Source organism: Bidens hawaiensis, unplaced genomic scaffold, assembly GCF_021521415.1.
Source record: "Bidens hawaiensis isolate Kalapana, Puna unplaced genomic scaffold, B.hawaiensis_p1.1 tig00001382_1, whole genome shotgun sequence".
Taxonomy (NCBI): domain Eukaryota; kingdom Viridiplantae; phylum Streptophyta; class Magnoliopsida; order Asterales; family Asteraceae; genus Bidens; species Bidens hawaiensis.
Window position 1 is genome coordinate 648,969 of NW_027491078.1, and position 21,556 is coordinate 670,524.

Sequence of the window (21,556 nt, forward strand, 5' to 3'; positions counted from 1 at the left end):
GGTATGCATGAAGTAAAAACAGAATATTGAAGTGAGTTGAGTTGAATGCTAAGATGAGCTTAACGTAAATATTAGAAACTTTTCTTATTTTGAATACATTTTGTTTTCTTATTCTATGCTTTTTGTAACATTTCAATTTCCTTTTTTTTTTTAATTACAAAAAGGATGTATGATTTTTCTGAAGGACTACATTATTCTTATTGATGTAGTATGAGGATTAAAAGTTAATAAAGAGTTCTTTTATGTGGTCAATCTGACTAAACTGTAAACTATATGGATTATAAAGTGAACTTAAAAAACCATTAAAGTAGTTTTAAAGAGAGAGAAAAGGGCTCTAGACTGAGAATTTGTGGTTTGCATGTCCAAATTAAATCCTTAGAACCGAAGAGTTTGCAAATGTTTGTACATATTTAAATTCCCAATTGGGAAGCCAGTTCACTTTCTAACTTTATTTTTGGCTTTTTTATTTTTATATTTTTAATTTTTGTTAATATTTTACTTTAAATCCATCTAATCCTTGTATGACGGGAATTGAACTTTCGACCTACAAAGGGAGGAAGCATTTATCATTAGGCCAACTTATGCTACCCTCTTAGCAGTGGCGGAGAGCCACATGCAAGTCTACCGGGTTCGGTCGAACCTGGTCCATTTTTGGTTTCTATATAACCTATATGTATGATTTAATGAACGAACATATTCTTTTTCAGCGAGCGAACCCATTGTCATGAAATCTCCGGAAGCATTTCATCGTTCGCCGGTGAAAAAAACAAAAACTTGAATTTTAGAGAGACAACGATGTCGTTTTCAATACATGAAAACGCATATGGAACAATTATAATATGAAAACTTTTTTATTTAATATGACATTTTTATTTTATTTAATGTTGACGATGTACTTTTGTTATGGTAGTGATATAGTGTATTATTTATTTGACCGAATAACCGATCCGACCCATCTGGACCCAAAACCTTTGACGCCAAAAAATCTCAAACCCATAGGAAAATTCCTGACTCCACCATTGCCTATTAGTGAAAATCGATTTTATAACAAGCGGTAACATCCGTAAGTGTAAAAATAACTAATTGATTTTTAAACAATTGGTGATATAGCTTAGTGTAGATTGTAGAAATACTACTGTATTGAATATGTTTAATTTGTCAAGCATTCTCAACCCATCCCCTATAATTTTGCGAGGGGAATTTGTAAATTATAGGGTGGGGCTGTGAGTAGTTGTGAGTGTAAATTATAGGGTGGAGAAAGAAAAGGTAGTGATTTTTTGTAAATTTAGATAAAAGGTAGTGATTTTTGTAAAATATAGGGTGAAGAAAGAAAACTTTAATGATAAAAGTATAAAAAAAATAATATTTAATTAAACTGTAGATAGAGATGTAGTGTTATATAGTGTAATTATGAAGATGAGGACGGGAGACGGGCCGGGAACGCTCTCACTACCGTTTGATTTGGCTGGATGAAATATGAGGAGATGGTGTGGGGTAAAATGGTAATTTGGCGAGTGTAACGATGTACTTTTTCATGAGGGTGTGTGTGACGGACTTTGTTGTGATAGGGCAGGGAGTACGTTGTGTGATTGTGTGGGTCCCACTGGTGAAAGCTACGTTAGCTCCCCGTTTTGTTAGTTTTTCATCATGTTTGCCTCATAGTTTTCTTACCTTTGTATTCTTGAAATGTGAAATAGAATGAGTAATTGCGAGAAAATGAAAAAAGGAATGTTTGGTCAGTCAATATAATGGAATCAATGATTACACAAGGAGTCTTGTTCCATCAAATCTTACTCTCTTCCACCTGACAACCACAACCACCACCACCGTCACCGTCATACCACCATCGTCGCCGCCGCCACCACCACTGTGACCGCCATACCACCACTGCCACCATCACTATTGTTGCCTGACCAGCACCACTACCGCCACCACCTGACTACCACCGCCTCCGTCACCACCGTACGGCCACACCACCATCACCTGACCACCATCACCTCTGCCACCACCTGATCACTATCATCGTCGCCATCGCCGCCACCACCTGACCTCCATCACCGCCGCGACCACCTGACCACTACCATCGTGGCCGCCGCCACCACCACTGTGGTCGGCGCCACCATCGGCATTGCAATTTTTTTGTATTTTTTAATTTTGAGATATGAGTATTTTTATCATTTCTATTTCATTTATACGTTTTTTTTATTTATTGTTTTTTTTCTATCAAATCACATAAAATAATAAGTCATTTCATTTTCTTGTTCATTCTATTCCTTCTTCGATTCCATTCCTCCTTTATTCCATTACGTTCAACCAAACATACTCTTATTGCATTTTCATGAAATGATGTTGCTTAAAGGTTGAAAAAAAAAGCTATCTGATAGACGTGTTTATGTAGCATTGCATTTATGGTTGGTATATATAAAGCCTGCTAAATCCATAAGAACTGTAAACCATATAGAAATCATATACATGTGTGAATCAAGAGACCGAATTGGATAACTGGAAATAAAGAAAAAAACGAGACCATAGATAGAAGTATGATGGTTCACAATGAAGCTAGCTCCATATTGTATATTTTTGGTATATAGGGGTGTGAATCACGAGACTAGACTAATAACCGAGAATAAAGAGAAAAAGTAGACAGGTGAAGTGAGTTGATTAGTATGTTAAGATGAGCTTAAGAGTGTTAGAAACTATTCTTATCGATTACATATTGTTCTATTTTTCCAATTTTTCATATTGATGTAATATGAGGATCAAAAGTTAATATAAGTTATTTTATGTGGTCAATTTGACTAAACTGTAAAACAATGAAGTATAAAATAACTTGAAGAACCGTTGAGAATTTAGGGGTGCAAACGAGCCGAGCTGTTCGTGAGCTACTTGAGATCGGCTCGTTAAAAAACACGATCGAGCCAAGCTGAATCGAGCCCGATCCCAAGCTTGAGCCTAAAAGCAAGTTCGTTTAATAAACGAGCCGGAGCCCGAGCTTCACTTAACGAGCTCGAGCTGGCTCGCGAGCTTAAACGAGTCTGTCATTTATATAATTTTTAAAAAAATATATTTAATAAATATTAATTAACATGTGTAATGTTATAAAAATAAATAAAAATAACTAAATAATATATATTATTTTATACATAAAATTATAATAACAAAAAATATATATAAAAATACTTATAATTATATAAAAAAAATAATTAATAAATAGTAAACAAGCCGAGCCCGAATCGAGCTCGAGCTCTGCATAAGTTAAACTAGCCGAGCTCGAGCCTAATTGAGCTCGGGCCCGTCTTGGCTCGTTTACACCCCTAAGAAAAATCAATGGGACTCTATAGAGAGAAAGTGAGAATTTGTGGAGAGATCAATGGGACTCTATAGAGAGAAAGTGAGAATTTTTGGTTGCATACTTGCTTATCCAAATTAAATCACCAGAGTAGTGCATTGCAAATGTTTGTAGAGATTTTAAGTATTTAACATTCAAATTGGGAAGCAAGTTTTCACTTTCAAACTTTATTTTTCATTCACTATATATCAGTGTTTTAAAATCCGGTTCGTACCGGCCGGTTAAACCGGTAATACCGGGTTTCGCATATCAGACCGGTATTTTGTGCTCAGTATTTTTGAACGGTTTGCTAAAACATTGAACCGCCGGTTTTTTCTAAAACCGGTTTAAACCGGAAAATCGGTTTTAAGTTTAAGAGATTTTTGATATTTTGTGGTCCGTATTTTCTAAAAATTACTTTTAACCTAGCGATTAACATTGAAATGAGTAAACTTTTGGCTTATTTTTTTTTTTGAAAATCAAGTGTTTTTGTATTATTTTTTATTACAGATTACTTTTAGATTATATTTTTTAATGGAATCATATACTTTTGTGCAATTTTTTGAGTGAAAGTTACATTTATATGAAATTGCAAGGTAAATTACTCAACCCGGTTGAACCTTCCGATACAAACCGGTTCAACCGGTTGTACCATTTTTTAGCCTATTCCGGTATGAGTAAAAAACCGGTTTTTAAAACATTGCTATATATATTATTTTTAGCAGCTAATATTTTCTATCTAAATCTATTTAACCCGTCTACTACGATTGCAGGGAGCACCTACCATTGGGCCAAATTATGTTGCCAATTGGAAATCGATTTTTGAAACAATTGGTAATATCCATTGATGTAAAAATAGCTAATCGATTTTAAGACAATTTGTGATATCGCTTAGACCCTCCGTAGGGCGCTTTAAAGGGGGTAAAAGACCCACACCCCCCCTGGCGGGGCAGAGGCACTATGGGGGCGTTTTGTGAGTGGGGGATGGCTTGGGCGTCTTGTGGAAAGCGCTAAAATAGGATTGACTTTGGTGAAAAAAAAAGGTTTCAGGCAGTGAAGACTAAAGAGAGTGACGGAGAGCGTTTTCCCCTCCACCATTACACATGATCTTAGTACGAAAATACTATATTAAATGTATCTAACTTGTCACTATGGTTGATTTGGCTGGATGAATTTCTTAAAATTGGTCAATTTTAACAAATTGTTTATTTATTTATTATTTTGTGAAGTGATGTTGATAATCGTGGATGATTTTTCAACAAATGATTATAATTACTATTTAAGTATCTTTGAATAATAGTTAATATTGAATATTCAAATTGTCAAAATTGAGAAATTATTGACCAACACGGTAACCACTCGTTTTAAAAGTCTTAAAATGGCCATATAACTATTTCACAATCTAAATGCTTTGGTAAATAAGTGAGTCGAACAAAGTTTTAACAATAAAATGGTTACACTTGTTAAACACGTTGTAACTTTTTAAAAGAGAATGTAGTGGGTTGACGTCCAATGCCAAGTCACCCAAAAAGGGTGTTAAACAAAACTCAGTGGAGGCACCAATGGGAGTTAAGGGTGGAGGCATGAGTGTGGTAACGAGCATATTTGGTATGTATGATATGCATGTAGAATTAATGCAAGAACAAATAAAAAAAATTTGTGTGGTGTGGGGCTTCAACCAACTACGCTCTGGCAAATGATTTTTAAGTTGTGTTAGGATGCAGTGCTCGTGAAAAGAGGCGCGAGGGTACCATCGTGAATTCAATAACGGGCGCGGGGAACGTTTATATGATTTCTTTAATTAATAATTATTTTATTAATCAATCAATTTACTTCACCTTAAGTCACAATCATATGTGACCTTATAGTCGATGCAAAATATGTGAATGCTCCTTTAGCCAAGGTGATGCCTACATGTAGCATATTACTATTTTCGCATTTCACGCAACTCACGCCTCTTGTAATTTTAACCTTTGTGGTGCTACCAGTTTCTAATTTCAACCTTTCTAACATGTTTACGTCTTAACATGGTCTTCTACTCTTCTTTGACTTATTTAGTCAAACTGCTCTACGCTTCTTCTGTGTGCAAGCTTTTATTCCAGAAATTAAATTAAGCAATCTTGGTCTCTATAGTTTTTAACTATACGTATTTTGCCCTTGCCGAACGCGATAGAAACCGACCGAATTTGCGTAAACTCACCGCATTTTGTTTTAGTTCCGATACCGTAACGAAAAGCGACCGAATGTTGATTTTTGTTTTTTTAGTTCCGATACCGTAACGAACATGAAAAATCGACTGAATTTGCGTAGACTCAACCGCTTCAACGCCCGGGATCGATAACAGCCGGGTTTTACCAATGATCGAGTTTTACTGACTGATGCACACCATTGGTCCATCCTAATTTTTTATAATTTTTTTGTTTTAGTTCCGATACAATAACGCATATAACTGAAACCGACCGAATTCGCGTCAACTTACACAGTATCAACGCTTGGGTTTTACCTACCTGCCTGGCGCAACGCGCCAGGAAAAACACTAGTTTTTGGACAATTAATAACTTAATCAACAACAAATTTAAACTAAGGAATGTAATCAAACTAGACTTCTAATTTAGATAATTTTAGATAAAATGATAACTTAGGCACCAAGTTATCGTTAACTTATTGAAGAAACACTAATCGACCCCGGGCAGATTACGGATAATCTGAGGGTTAAGTAGGTGTTTCCCACGAGGGGTTAGATCCGGCGAAAATGGTTCTTCTGATAACCTGCAAAACAGACACCGTGAGCTCGTCACTGAGAAGGGGGGGGGGGTACCTCCTTGTGACCACCCTCCGGCGTGAGAATCAGACTAGATTGCTCTTGAATATAAGTGTATATTAAGAGAATAACTAGAGCAGATATCAGGTAATATATCAAGATATGAGATATGAGATATGAGATAAGATGATACCATTCCAAGGTGTTGGAGTATTTATTGCCGAAGGTAGGTTTCCAAGCAGGTACAGCCGGCTGAATAGTGTTCCTGTTCTGCCAACTGTGGGCTACGCACATGCCATGCTGGTGGTTGGTGGGTAGGCAGCGGCTGATAGTGACCAGGCCGGCTGTGTACTATTCCTGTTCCACCAACTGCAGGCTATGCACGTCCTCCGACAGGTTGGTGAGTAGGCAGCGGCTAATAGTGACATACAGTACAAGAGCGTGCTGCTCGTCATACTGTTGTCAGTGAGCTGTCGTATCCTTGGTCAGATCTTTTGTCCATACCTCGTCAGGTACAGTACAAAAGATCCCCCAGTATCGTACGAACTGGCTCATTTGGGCGGGAGTTTTCCCGGCTTTGTGCGGGAGTGTTCCCGGCTTGCTCACTCCTTCAGGTGACATTACTGAATTATTTAAGAGTTAAGTGCCTTGTGCGTGTAGCCTTGCTGCGCGGGTAGCCTTCCCTGATGGCTAGTATCCGTTGCTGCGGGAACAGGCGGAGTACGTCGACCATTGGGAGGCTTTTCCTGCGGGAACAGCTTGCGTACTGCGCGTAAGGACGTCACGTCTCTGAGCATGGTGGGTCCTGCGGATCCAGTTGGTTTCTGCGCAGACGACTCTCTTCAAGGTGAGTTGCGAGTTTAGCCTTTGCGCAGACGTCCTTCTTGAAGGTGAGTCTTGCGGGTTCAACTGCGCAGACGTCCCTCTTTGAGGTGAGTCTTGCGGGTCCAACTGGGCTCTGCTGGGACCTACCTCTTCAAGTCCCCCCAGTCCAATGTTCTTCTCATGAATTGTTAATAAGTGAGGTGAACTTTTGGACTTAAGCAAAGGGTTTTGAAAAGGGTTTAGTTTTAAGGTTTTCCATGGGGATTCTTCCCGCGGAAGTCCTAATGTCACGTGCAGAAATTCCCAACTTTCCTGCTTGATCTTTGGGTATGATGCGGGTAGGTCTGTAACCTCCTCGCAAGCCAGGAGCGTTGAGTCCCACTTGTGTAGATTCTCCATGAGGTTTTGGTAGTTTTGAACATAGTGATCAATTATGTTAAAACAACCAATTCCATCTTGGAGCTTCAAACAATCTAGTTCTCGACGTTCCCGCTATGCGAGGATGTTATTCCCGTTTCCGCAAGCATGGCCCAGAAGATCCTTCTTGGTTTCAATTCCCTGCGGAGTGCTAGGTATGTGAAGGGTTTCGCCTTGACACTGTACCCGCACTCGTCTTATAGTTACTTTACTTCCAAGGTATTCCTGGCTACAATTCACTGCGGGTGCTAAGTATGTGAAGGGTTTTGCCTTGACACTGTACCCGCACCCGTCTTATAGTTACTTGGTCGCCGAGGTATTCTTGGCTTCAAATCCCTGCAGGTGCTAAGTATGTGAAGGGTTTTGCCTTAACACTGTACCCGCACCTGTCTTATAGTTACCTGGTTGCCAAGGTAAGGGGTATATTCCCGCTTATTTTTGAAACTTTTTGAATCTTTTTGAATTTCGAAGAGTTGGTGAAAGGATAAGAACAGTCCCAACTGTTGAAAGGACGGTTGAGTAGTCCGACGGTTTCTTCTGACAGTTTCAGGACGTGCAGGAAGTTATGGCGACGTGACAGTATATGGTCATTCCAGACGCTTTTTCAGGCGCGTGGGCGCGAGTTTTCGGGCGCGTGGCAGCGAAATTTATTGCACGCGTCCTTTCAACAGCTGTTGCCAGCTTGCTCTTTGCCACATGTCATAGTTTCATTGCACCTGCGATTTCTCTCTCTTCCGCATTAAATTCATCGCATTTATTGTGATGAGTATATAAAGGGGGAGAGGGTGCATCTTAATCCACACTTTCACTTTTCTCTTCTTCTTCTAAACGATTTCGGCGAATATTCTCCTGAAATCGTTCTTTCTATCTTTCTAAACATGTCTTCCCTTCGTGATCCTGAGGCTATTGCCGAGGAGTCCGACGTGTATACGGAGAATCCGTCGTCCACTTCTGATAAGGACGATAAGAGTACTGCTGGCGAGTGCCAGTGTGCTATTCCCGTCGGCCAGTATCAGTATATCGTCAGGAAGTTCATGCTCGAGCCTTTCGAGCCTGAGTTTCCTGAGCCACACCAGACGGTGTACGATGCCCCCAAGGGCAAAATAGGGGTGTATGCTGCATTCTTCATCTATGGGAATCTCAGGTTCCCATTGACGAAGTTTGTATACCGTGTTCTGGAGAGACACGGTGTGCACCTGACGGAGGTACACCCAATGGGGATCGCAAAGATCCGCCATTTTGAATGGGTGTGCCTCATTCTGGGCGTGGAGCCCCATGTCGACCGCCTGATGACCTTCTATTCTTGGAGGTGCATCCAGGGGTGGTATACCTTGGTCAATCGGATCAAGGGTCTGAAGATCTGCGCAACCGAGCGCAGTCTTCGGTCTTGGAAGCGGTAGTTCTTCTATATCTCCGCTCGCGTCGTCCCGATAGCGATGACGTTTAAGAACGGGAGAGCTCTCCCGAACCTTCACGCCTCCAACTATGAGGAGGCGGAATGGTTCGCCAAGATTTCCCGGATCCAGTCTCCGGTTTACCGCTTTGCGGAGTCCGGGATGGTGATGCTCGGGATGAGCAGGGTGTGGAAGGATGCTGGGGCGGAGATGCCACAGATTCCCATCGTCCTTGAATACGGTTTGAACTTTATCCCTTACGGTATGCTCCGTCTTCTTTGCTGATTTAGGATTTTTCTTCTAACTGTTTTTTTCTTTTTCTTTTTTTTTTATTTCAGAGGGGAATGACTTGCAATCGCCTCTGCATCCGCGGGAAGCTGATGGTCCCGCTCGGATGGGTACCCGTGCTCTTGATGAGAACGAGTTGCCCATCCTGGAGCAGACGAGGGATCGGTTTGTGGAGGTCTACCCGCCGGGCCACCCGATTCTGAGCGCCACGCGGCCAGGTGAGGAGTTATTTAACCCTCGCCCTCTCAATGCTGAAACCTCTGCCGGAATTCCTCTAATTCTGTCATCTTCTGATAAGGAATCCGCAGATGGTCCTTTTTTCACGCATAAGAAGAAGGCTGCTGGCGGGAAGGGCAAGGCGAAGGTTGCCTCCACTGCCGATCAGGGGAACCGGTCTAACTCGGAGACCGAGAGCGAGGAGGCGGCGGGGAACCCAGGTGGTGTTGATACCACTGCTCCGGAGGCTGAGACGACTGTCACCTCCGAGCAGCCCCGGACGACGGCGGTGACCGGTATGAAGCGTCCGGCTCCATCGGGTTCGTCCCCGCCTGTTCGCACCTTCAAGCTCAAAAGGACCCGTAAGTACAAACTTCATTTACTTTTAACTTCATATCTTTCCGCCATTATACTTATATATCTTCTTTGTGCAGGCGTGGATGCTACCGCATTCCAGGGTGGAGCGGGGAGGAGCACCTCCGGACCCATGACGGTAGGCTTGGTCAACCTACCTGAGGCGATGACCCAGGCGACTGCGCCTGCTTCAGTTGTTGGTTCAGTTGCTCACCCGGTTGAGCCAACTGTTCCAACTGTGACGACGTCTCCGCCGGCTGTCAGTGCCATATCCACTGATTCCTTCACTGAGCCGGCGGTGAGTGTTTCTGTGGATTCTTCCGCAGCCGCGGCCACGGTTGTGAGTTCACCTCCGGTGAGTTCACCTCCGTTGGTTTCCACCGCAGCGGCTTCGACCGTGCCTCCCGCGCCGGCAACTACCTCGCCCCCGGTCGGTTCAGCAGGTATGTTTGGGGCTTCAAGCCAGTCTGTGCCTCCTTCCCATCTGCCTGACCTCTTGGATGAATATCCGTTAGGTTCAGGTGATGGGTTCGGCGGCTACCGGCCTGTTGTCGACCCTACAGGTGCGTAGGGTGAATTTGGCCTCTTTTTTTATCATCTTTTCCTAACTGCCTTTTGTTTTTGCAGTGTCGGATTCGAATGAGGTGTTAGTTCCGCGGTGGAACATCCGCCGGGGAACCACCCTTCGGACGGCTGTGGACTGCGTCGAGTGGGCGCGTCACGCCGCCCCCAGTGGTGCACTGGGAGAAGCTATGTCAAGCTACCAGGAGGGTAGGCTGACAAATGAGCTTCGAATTCTCCTTGCCCGGATGCAGCCGCGCGTCGAGCTGCTTTGTCGTGAAAACGACAAGTTAAAAGCAGCTCGTATCCAAGAAGTAGCTCAGGCGCGGGCTGTCCGGGAGGAGAACAGGAGGCTCTCCGCCGTTGCTGCGGAGAAGGAGAAGGCCTTCAAGGCCCTTGAGGTTGAAGTTCAGGCCCGTCTCGAGGCCCGTTCCAAGGCTGCCCAAGCTGTTAACGAACAGCTTCGGTTGGCTAAGGAAACTGCACGGAACGCAACTGAGAGGGCCACCAAGGCTGAAGCTGTTGCTGAGCCTCTACGCATTGAGAATGAGGAGCTTAAAGCCAAGCTGGAGAGGCTTCAACAGGCTCATGATGCCTTGGCTATGGAAGACGCGAAGAAGCTCCAAGAGATCTTGGACCAGAGGGGCGTGCTTGACCACACTGAGCGGAAGCTAAAGGGCGTTGAAGAGGCTGCTGCTAAGGAAGTGTTGCTCGCCAACCTTAACAAAAGTGAAGCCGAACGCGCCCGTAACCAAGCTCAAGCTGCCCTCCAGGAGGCTCTGGTTGCCAAGGAATGGCTTCTACGAGAAGCGTTGTCGCAGGTAGGCTTAGCTTCATAATGTCTTTACGCTTTTCTTTGTACTTAGAAAAGGTTTTGATACTTGTATTTTTGTTTTGTAGGTTGTGCATCGGGTCTTCACGGACACATCATATGACGATGCCATGAGTGCAGCCCTCAACGCTTCTCATGAGGATGGGGAAAAGGCTGGCTTCCTGCTTGGTCTAGGGTTCGTTGAGAAGGGCATCCCGCCTTCCAACTTCCCTTTATATGATGTGGATACTGAAGCTGCTTATGACCAAGCAGTGAACCAGTATGCTGCCTTCCCGCATCCAGTGGTGGAGAAGGTGAACGAAGTTGCTGCTGCTGATGATGGGTTTACCATTCTTAAGACCTTCCTTGAACCGCCACTGCCAACTGATGGTGCGGGAACAAGTGGGTTTGGAGGGAGTGGTCCTGAAGCTTGAACCTTTAGATCCCTTCCCACTGTTAGGATAAGTTTACCTTGTATAGATTTATATTCTTGTAGGCGGGTAGATACCCGGCCATTCTTGTAATACTTGAATTATTATGGAATATAAATCTTTGTGCGGGTAGGACCGCTACTTTCACTGGATGACTTGCTTTATAAACGTGATATGACTTGCTCATGCATACTTTAGTTTAAATTAGCAACTTTCCAAGTGTTCTGAATAAGTTAACCTTTGAACGTGGTAGACAATAGGTTGAAGTTTTGCTTCCTCCTTCGTGATTGTGCGGGTAAGACCGTCACGTGAACTTAGTAGGATGGCTAAACTTTACCTATATCTGACCTCCGTGGAGGTTTTCTTCATCTTTTCCCTAGAAATTTTCTAAGTGTTTTAGAATAAGTTAACCTTTGAACGTGGTAGATAATAGGTTGAAGTTTTGCTTCCTCCTTCGTGATTGTGCGGGTAAGACCGTCACTTGCACTTAGTAGGATGGCTAAACTTTACCTATATCTGACCTGCGTGGAGGTTTTCCTCATCTTTTCGTTAGAAATTTTCTAAGTGTTTTGAATAAGTTAACCGTTCGACGCGCGGTTGTCAATAGGTTAGTTCGGTTTCCTCTATCATGATTTGTGCGGTTAGGACCGGCACTTTCATTTAGTGGGATCACCAAACTTTACCTATGACTGACCTGCGTGAAGGTTTTCCGTTTATTGTGTTTACGCGGGTTTTGCCGCCGTCCACCCGCAACGATTTCTTTACACTTATTTATGCGGTGAAAATCGGCATATCAGTGTTTTGAATAAATTAACCGTTCGACGCGCGGTTGTCAATAGGTTAGTTCGGTTTCCTCATCATGATTTGTGCGGGTAAGACCGGCACTTTCATTTAGTGGGATGACCAAACTTTACCTATGACTGACCTGCGTGAAGGTTTGCCGTTTTTTGTGTTTATGCGGGTTTTGCCGCCTTCCACACGCAACGACTTACTTCCCCACTTATGTATGCGGTGAAGACCGGCATATCAGTGTGGAAAGTTCATAAGTATAAATGTAAGACCATCAGCATCAATGTGATAAGGAGAATCATTTCCATTAGAAGTGGCTCTGGGCCTTTTCTTTTACAAGTTTGGAATTGATCTACATGCAGACTGTGTAATTGAGCTCCCTTCCATGTTCTTGGGAGTGTCATCGAGCCTTTCGAGCCGATATGCACTTGGTTCGGAATCTCGTTGTTTACGCAGTATGTAGTCTCCGACATTGAAGCTGCAGTTTTATTCGTGTTTTCCCCAACTGGGGTTCTACACGCATTAGCCTGCTCAGCGTTCATTATGCCACGAGGTGCGTGAGCGTCCCATCTCTGACAAATGCTTCGACGATGTCCTTCAAGTCTACGCATTCCTCGGTGTTGTGGCCTCTTGTCCTGTGGAAGTCACAGAATTTGCTCTGATCAGCGTTGTGACGCTCTCGGATTATTGGAGCCTTTGGCCATGGGAGTCTCTCGGTGTCGAATATCTCGGTGACGCTTTTGGTGAGTGTCGTCCATCTGGAGTTCCGGTTTGACGACGACATGTTATCCTTTCCGCCTAACCGAGAGTGCGAGCTGGATGAGGTGTCAAAGTTTACCCTTGACTGCCAAATGCCTAGCTTCCTCTTTTTGTTTAGTCGGGCGGTAAGGACATTGTTTTCTCTTGTTTTCTGGGTGTAGAGGTTTGTGCTCTGGGGAAGATCTCTACCCAGTTGCCTTTCCGTTTCCGCGAAGCGTTTAGCTGCTGTCATGATGGCATCCCATGTGGATGGCATGCCATCTTTACCCGTTAAGGTGCGGATGAGCTCTGGGTCTTTTGTGCCCTGGATGAAAGTAGCGCGAACAAGATCTTTGCTAATACTACCCAGACTTAGCTTCTTTGAGTTGAAATGAGTGATGAAGTCTAGCAAAGATTCATCTTCCTCTCGAATGCAATTGAGGATTGTCCATTGCTCTTCGGTATACTTTCTTTGTTGGCTGAAGTGTTGGCTAAACTTCTGTTGGAAGTCTGCCCAATCGTATTTGTGGTGGACCGGTAGACGGTCGAACCACGCTCTGGCTGCTCCAACCAGCGTCATCTGTAACATATAACACCACGTGGGTTCCGTCCAGTTGCTGACGGTTGCCCCCGCTATGAATCTGTTCAAATGATCGTCTGGGTCGGATATACCATCATAAGTGCCGATGTTGGACATCTGTTTGGCACTTCTTGGGGCGATTGCTTCCGCAATGTCCCTTGCAAACTTGGAGGTTCCCGCATTTGCAGCGGTTGGTCTGAAGGTTTTAGAGAAGTCACGTGGGTTTCCACCCGCGTTTTTTAGTTTGAAGGTTTCTCCAAAATTCCTTCTCGGTTGGAAGTCCGTGTCCTTACGCTTCCCTTTCGCCTTATGGCGAGGGTTTACGTTGGTGTCGGATTCCTCCGAATCATCGTCCAAGTATTCGCACTCATTGCTCATGTTGAGCTGTTGAGTGCTTCCGAATTCGTCAGCCTGTTGGAGTGAACGTAAGCGTTCATTCAATTCAGCTTGGAATTCCCTTTGACGTTTTTCCGCCCACGCTTTAATTTGTTCAAGTGTTTGGCGAGGGTGCCTCGTCTGTTGTCTTTCCACCTGGGTATCAATGAATCCCAGGGGAGGATTGTTTACTGTACTTGCCCCGGCTCGGGTAACCGGGGTAGTGTTCGTAAAATTTACTGCCCTTTCCCCGGATTGGGTAACCGAGGTAGTGTTCGTAAAATGTGTGTATTCGCCGGTGTTACCCCCAGTAGCTGGGGTTGTGGTTACCGGGGTTTCTTGGTTACTCCCTGGCCTGGGGACCGGAGTAACGTTAACCATCTTTTCGGAGGTTTTGAAAAAACTGAGAATTAGTTCTAGCTTTTATGCACGGATGGCGCCAATGAAGGGGTAGGTCCCAGCAGAGCCCAGTTGGACCCGCAAGACTCACCTCAAAGAGGGACGTCTGCGCAGTTGAACCCGCAAGACTCACCTTCAAGAAGGACGTCTGCGCAAAGGCTAAACTCGCAACTCACCTTGAAGAGAGACGTCTGCGCAGAAACCAACTGGATCCGCAGGACCCACCATGCTCAGAGACGTGACGTCCTTACGCGCAGTACGCAAGCTGTTCCAGCAGGAAAAGCCTCCCAATGGTAGACGTACTCCGCCTGTTCCCGCAGCAACAGATACTAGCCATCAGGGAAGGCTACCCGCGCAGCAAGGCTACACGCACAAGGCACTTAACTCTTAAATAATTCAGTAATGTCACCTGAAGGAGTGAGCAAGCCGGGAACACTCCCGCACAAAGCCGGGAAAACTCCCGCCCAAATGAGCCAGTCCGTACGATACTGGGGGATCTTTTGTACTGTACCTGACGAGGTATGGACAAAAGATCTGACCAAGGATACGACAGCTCACTGACAACAGTATGACGAGCAGCACGCTCTTGTACTGTATGTCACTATTAGCCGCTGCCTACTCACCAACCTGTCGGAGGACGTGCATAGCCTGCAGTTTGTGGAACAGGAATAGTACACAGCCGGCCTGGTCATTATCACCAGCATGGCATGTGCGTAGCCCACAGTTGGCAGAACAGGAACACTATTCAGCCGGCTGTACCTGCTTGGAAACCTACCTTCGGCTATAAATACTCCAACACCTTAGAATGGTATCATCTTATCTCATATCTCATATCTTATATCTTGATATATTACCTGATATCTGCTCTAGTTATTCTCTTAATATACACTTATATTCAAGAGCAATCTAGTCTGATTCTCACGCCGGAGGGTGGTCACAAGGAGGTACCCCCCCTTCTCAGTGACGAGCTCACGGTGTCTGTTTTGCAGGTTATCAGAAGAACCATCTTCGCCGGATCTAACCCCTCGTGGGAAACATCTACTTAACCCCCAGATTATCCGTAATCTGCCCGGGGTCGATTAGTGTTTCTTCACTTATAATTTTCGTATTAATCATTCGAGTCATTCAAGTTGTAACTGCACCAAGTTTCACATAACTAATCAGTTAACAATTAACTTTCGTTATATTGATAGTCAACGATTTCACTACTACCAATTTCAGTTTGGATTAATCAAAATACTACAACAAATAATATTATTGAATTCTATGTAATTTCCAAACATAAACCCTGCAAATTGACATGAGTTTTCCAAAATAACGTGTTTGGGCTAACAATGATCATGCAACAAAAAGTAATATTGTGGTTTTAAATCAAGAACCTACACAATAAATGCAAATCTTACTCAAACAACGAAAAACCCGAGCCCTACAAATCGGACAATCGTTCTTCTGCCGCAACCACTTCTCAAGACATTCTATATGATACCCGTGTTTGCATTCGAGTGCCGCACACATCTCACCAGTTTGAAATTCTTCCTGACAAACCACACAAACAAGTTCTTCTTTCTCCTCGTTACTGTTTCCATCAATCTTGACTGAATGTTCCTGAATCGTTGCCTCCAGGGACTCGCTTGTACAAAGGGACTCGTTCTTCATTATACAAAATTACTTGCAACACAAGTTTCTTGAAGCACTTTCTTAAACGACTGTAGCTTGAAATATTGATGGTATTGAGTTATAACTACTTATTTATTTATATAAGCGCAAGTTTGATTTTGCTATATTTTAGCGGATAATAGTCCTAATTAAGGAATTGATATTGAATACCCGATATTATAGCTTTATGAAAATTACATGATTTTACGGATGTTCCCAACGCGTTATGTGAATTTATCCTACAGCCCCTCAATTTGTTATGTTTATTAAAAAATAAAACATAGATGTTTTAAAAGTATTATGTTTACACGAGAAATAAAGTAGTTTAAATAATATTATGACTTGTTTAAATAATATTTTTACTTATTTTGTTAGAGAACTAAATGCTGTGTTTACTAGTTTTACTACTATGTTATCCAAAAAAAAAAAAAAAAAAACTTTCAAGTAAAAGACTGCAAACAAATTGCCCGATGTGAAATTTGAATCTATAAACTTTAATGAAAGGAAATACAAGGTAACAACTCAATTATCTTTTACCATTGATTATGTTCTTACACCATTATTTATATGGGGGTATTGTTCAAAAAAGTATTAGCCAAATGAGTTCTTACTATATGCGACAAATTTTTTGAAAGCGTGGGGTTGCTTGACCGGTCCACGGTTAGTGGGTCCCCCATCCTCCCCTGTAACAGACAACCATATGCGGAAATAGGGATGAACAAACAGGCACGGGTACCAAATTCAATGCCATTGGTATCAATTCGGCATCGATTTATTTGTCGTTTCAGGATCGGTACGGTACCGGTATTTCTCGATTTGTTTTTCTTCGGTACATTTATCAAGATTTTAAGAAAATTGGGATCGGGATTTTCGGCACCTCGTTCAATACCGAGCTCATCCCTACACTAGATGCACCCAAAGCTAGTTTTGGGCCCCAACTCGATCATTTTGAAAACCAGATCGAATCAAGTCATAGCTAGTCCATTCCGGTTTGGCCCAAACCAGTTGGTTTCAGAAAACCGTTTGTACCGACTCTAGATTGTAAATTAAGGATATAAACCCTTTCGAACTTGAAATCCTTTCGATCAAGTTTTTGAAATTATTGAAATGACTCGTTAATTGCTATGAGAGCATTCATCCATCCAAAATATTGATGTCAAATGCAATTTTGTGTGATGTTATGAATTGAAAATTTATGTGCAATATCAATTCACAATGTTGAATAACTTAAGCAGCTAGCATAAAACGTCCATGAAGAAATAACATAATGGCTAATTGGCTAATAGCAATCACGTGAACATTTTTAAGAACTTTATAACATTTCACCCGGATCAAAACCTTTAGTGGTTGGGTTTGGGCCTAATGTCTGGCCCAAACCAGTTTGGTGGCGTTAATTGTACAAACACAGCTCGAGTATCATTAAGCTCGGACATCTCATTACAAGTTTAAGTCTCTTGATCCGGAGGGAACACAAGAAGCTTAAATTTCTTTTGAATCAAACGCGCCGAAGCAATGGCTAACTGAGAAGTCCAAGACAACTCCATAACCTCAAGAGTCGTTATGTCCCCTAAACCCGAAGGCACCGCAACAAGTTGTTCACAATGCTTCAAACTAACCCGCTGAAGTTGAGGAAACTGATGACCAGTAGCCTCCCAACGCACCAAATCCGTCTTCCCAATTTGAAGAACTCTTAGCTGAACAAAACCACCGTCGGGTGTCACCCATCGTTCGCCCACAAACGCATTGTCCCCGAGCTTAAGAACCTCAAGGCTTAGCAGCTTTCCAATAACCGACATTTGTTCCCAGTCGAGCATAGTGTCGGATAATGTAAGTTTCTTTAGCTTTGGTGGGAACTTGTACCAATCGGGAAGAACACGCAACTTACCATCCATTGGTGAAATCGGGTACGTGTCGTTTAGCAACTTTAACTTCTCGAGATGACTTAATTTTGCAATGTTATCGAACTTACAAATACCCTTTTTCTCTTCCAAAAGCGAGGCTAAGTTCCCACGAACACCAAGCTTTTGTAGATTTGGCGTCCGAGCTAAAATCACATCGGTGCAACTACTCGGGGAAACTTTAGACATGGTTCTAAGGTTTTCGTTAACCAAAGGATCTTGACCACCCTTTCGCGAGCTTGAAGACGGGGCCGGCAAAACACTAGCTGCACTTGTGTAAACATGTCTCAACTGTAACAACTTCCATAAATCCGCTTTAACCTCAATTCTACGAGAGCTTGTCTCGAGTATAAGCGTCTGTAGGTTCCAAAGGTTCGTTATGGCCGCTGGAAGAACTTCAAACGTGCCTAGCAACGCAATGTACCTTAAATGAACGAGTTGGATGCTCGGGAACCGAGTGAAACTAATCGGGAGAACATCCAAAACTCTAAGCAATTTAAAGGTGCCCGGAAAGTATGTTATGAGTTCCGGACGCAAAACAGTTTCTTCCTGACCGTAACACAAGAAAGACCGAATATGCGAAGAATCGGGCTTTAAAGAAATGTAATCTAACACCCGAGAATGAACAGAAACACGACGAAAAACGTTCGGATCAATGGATTTATAAATAGATTGTTCCAAACCTTTGATTTCCTTAAAAAAGTTCTCTTCTTCGGCTTGTTTCACGCACATGTCATGTAACATATCATGAACTCGACAAGTTTTGATTCCACCGTTCGCCTTTCGCCTTTCGACCAAAACCAAGTTCCTATCCACAAGATCCTGCAAGTTCTCTTCCGCCATTTCTTCTGCACTAGCGTCCCCAATTCGCTGAATAAACCCCTCGGCGACCCAAATATGAATCAACTTCCACACCGGTATCTCATAATCTTCCGGAAAAACACCAAAATACAAAAAACAAGCCTTCAAATCATAGGGCAAATGGTTATAACTTAATGCTAATACCTCCATACATTGCTCCGGTTCCATAGCGACATAAGTATTCACCTTTTGCTCGACTTTCTCCCACGAACTAGGCGTTTTATCCCTCTTTTTTAATATTCCCGCAATCACAACAATCGCAAGAGGCAACCCATAACATTTTCTCGCGATCTGCTTCCCTAAATTCTCCAATTCTCTCGAGCAACGTGTTCCTTTTGGGAACACTTTCTTCTCCAAAAGCTCCCAACTTTCGTCATCCGTAAGAAACCGAAGTTGATATGGAGGGAGAGTCGTGTTAGCATGAACCGCGACGTCTTTGTTCCGACTTGTTATCAAGATTCGACACCCATTTTTCGTGTTGGGAAACACCGTCTTCAAATCATCCCACGCCTTTTTGGTCCAAATATCGTCTAACACAATTAAATACTTCCCGTCTTTTAATCTATCACGAAGCTCATCCGCGATCATTTCCACGCTCCATTGCGACATATCTTTGGTTTCTCGAGTGACGTCGAATAAAATCTTGAGAAACACCTCGCGTGTACTATAAACTTGCGAGACATAAACCCACGACCGGATGAAAAACTCGTATTGAACAACTGAATCGTTGTACACTTTCTTAACAAGAGTGGTTTTACCTAACCCGCCCATACCCACAACCGAGAGTACCTCGAGCTCTTTAGTCTCCGCCTTGAGCCACCCGACAACATTTTCGGCTTCTTTATCGAATCCCACAACGTTCTCCTCCTCCACAGATGGAGGAGATCTGATAAAAGTCTCTGTAACACAAATAATAAAAGAAGCTTTTTAAAAATAAAATGCCAATATTTCTACCGCGAGAAATATACAAATCAAATGAAACTGAAGCAAAAAAAGGATGATGTATTCATGCTTCACAACCAGAAGAATACATTATCAGCACCTAAGACCATACGTAGTGGGCTCGTTGTGAGTCCAAAACGAGCACAAAAAGCGCCACACACCGCCCCATCCCCTTGTTTTTGGTTCGTTTTGGTGGTGGTGCCAGACGCTTGTTTTGACGCCACCACTACGCACGGCCTTAAGTAACTGCCTATCACTGCCACGTGCGCATTATGTGAGCCACATCTACTTTTCTACCCTTTATTTTATTCCAACTTATATTATTTACAAGTTTATATAATTCCTAAATCTTCATTACTAACTAGAGATGCTAAAAAAAACTGGTTTTGAAATCCAAAGCAGTTTTCAAACCGACCCAACCCGTAGGTTCGTATAATGGTTCGGACTATGAAGATGCAAACCCGTTTCCAAACCGATATTGCCCAAACCGTTTTCCCCAAACCTGTTTATATCCTTGACTGAACAGATTTGATAGGTTTGAAATATTTTACTCCTAAACCATTTATAACCCGAACCAGTTTGGCCAAACGGGTTTTGACAAGCCGTTGACTAAACCGATCCGGTTTATTCCCGAACCGGTTTGGCCTCATTAACCAATTTGTACCTCTATTACTAACCAGTGTTGTAAAAATCCCCACTAGATGTCGATTAATCCCCGATTAATCGCTATCCCCACCCCACAGATTAATTTTGAGCTAATCGGTCAATGGTCAAATCTGGCCAAAATCGGTATTAATCGGTTTTATTCGGCATTTTCTGACGAGGTTCTAGCCAAAATCGGCGGTTTCCAACAAGATTCCTGCCAAAATCAGCGGTTTCAAACGAGATTCCAACCAATGTCCGGCCAAAATGTGTTTGTGTATATATAAAACTGAAAATTAAATATAAAAATGTGTACGTTTGTATATAAATTGAAGAATTATATATTAAAGTTTGATTCGTCTAATCCCAATTTAACTCGATTAATCCCAATTAATTGCTAGTCCTCGTCCCACCATCCGACTAGCCACTAGCGATTTCTACAATACTGTTACTACTATTCACTATATATCATTTATTCAACCTGTGTAACAAAATAATAACGCACACTCACCCGTCTTATTAAAAACCTCGCTAGCAAACAACTTGTTATCATAAATCTCCTTCACGCGTCCTCTAATATCTTGAATCTCTTTCCCAACACCTCGTAGCTTCATCGAGTAATCCGGCAAGTGCACAGCAAACCCGAAGTTGGTTCGGGTTTTCTGGACCGATTTATAGAACACGTACATATCCACAATATCTTCCGCTTTATAAACCTCTATTCGAATTCGTCTCACGAGCTCTTTTACGACCGCATGTTTGCTCCGGCTTTCGGTTGTTTCTTTCACGAAAGCCGCTAGCAAACGGAGATCGTTGCATAGCGAGTCGACTTGGTCTTTGACACTTGAGATCAAGTGGACGTTGTAGACTAGAAGCTGTTTGAGATTGCCTAGTAGGAACTCTACAGCTGCATCAGCCATTGGAATTGAATATTTGGATTGTTCACATAGAGTGAAATTGAATATGAATGGTTTTGTAATACCTGTTTATTTTCAAGGAAATTGGTTATTATCTTCCTTGCAAGTTCATCGAATCTTACTCGGTTTAGAGTCATCGATGAAAGTCGTCTTAGTGGGACCGGGTACTTTATTTCTCAATAATTAAAAGCAATATTCGTTTTTATTTTTTTTATCATTACATTGGTAGCATCACTTGGAATTGATTTGAAAGATTATAAGTTGTAGTTTGTATAGAATGAAATATTTTAATATGTTTTTCTTATTTATTGTTTTGCATTCACATATATATACCTTTGGTGATTACATTTGAGATTATTATGAAATAAGATTA

At 42.7% G+C, this 21,556-nt stretch overlaps 1 protein-coding gene across 1 annotated transcript; it reads right to left on the reverse strand.

Annotated features, from left to right (window-relative positions):
- Window positions 1–17,368: 17,368 nt before the first annotated feature.
- On the reverse strand, window positions 17,369–21,229 carry LOC143573773 (putative disease resistance RPP8-like protein 2). The gene is made up of 2 exons (XM_077058573.1): window positions 20,778–21,229; window positions 17,369–19,581 (listed from the first exon to the last, which is right to left on the reverse strand). The coding sequence occupies exons 1-2, from the start codon at window positions 21,184–21,186 to the stop codon at window positions 17,369–17,371; spliced, it is 2,622 nt and encodes an 873-aa protein (XP_076914688.1). The 5' UTR covers window positions 21,187–21,229.
- Between the last annotated feature and the right edge of the window lie 327 nt (window positions 21,230–21,556).

What these genes read in the sequence shown, in the direction of transcription:
- LOC143573773 (XM_077058573.1), bottom strand. Translation starts at nt 21,186, where the DNA reads ATGGCTGATGCAGCTGTAGAGTTCCTACTAGGCAATCTCAAACAGCTT. An exon ending in CGAGGTTTTTAATAAGACGG is followed by an intron (nt 19,582 to 20,777) that starts GTGAGTGTGCGT and finishes TTTGTGTTACAG; the next exon opens with AGACTTTTATCAGATCTCCT.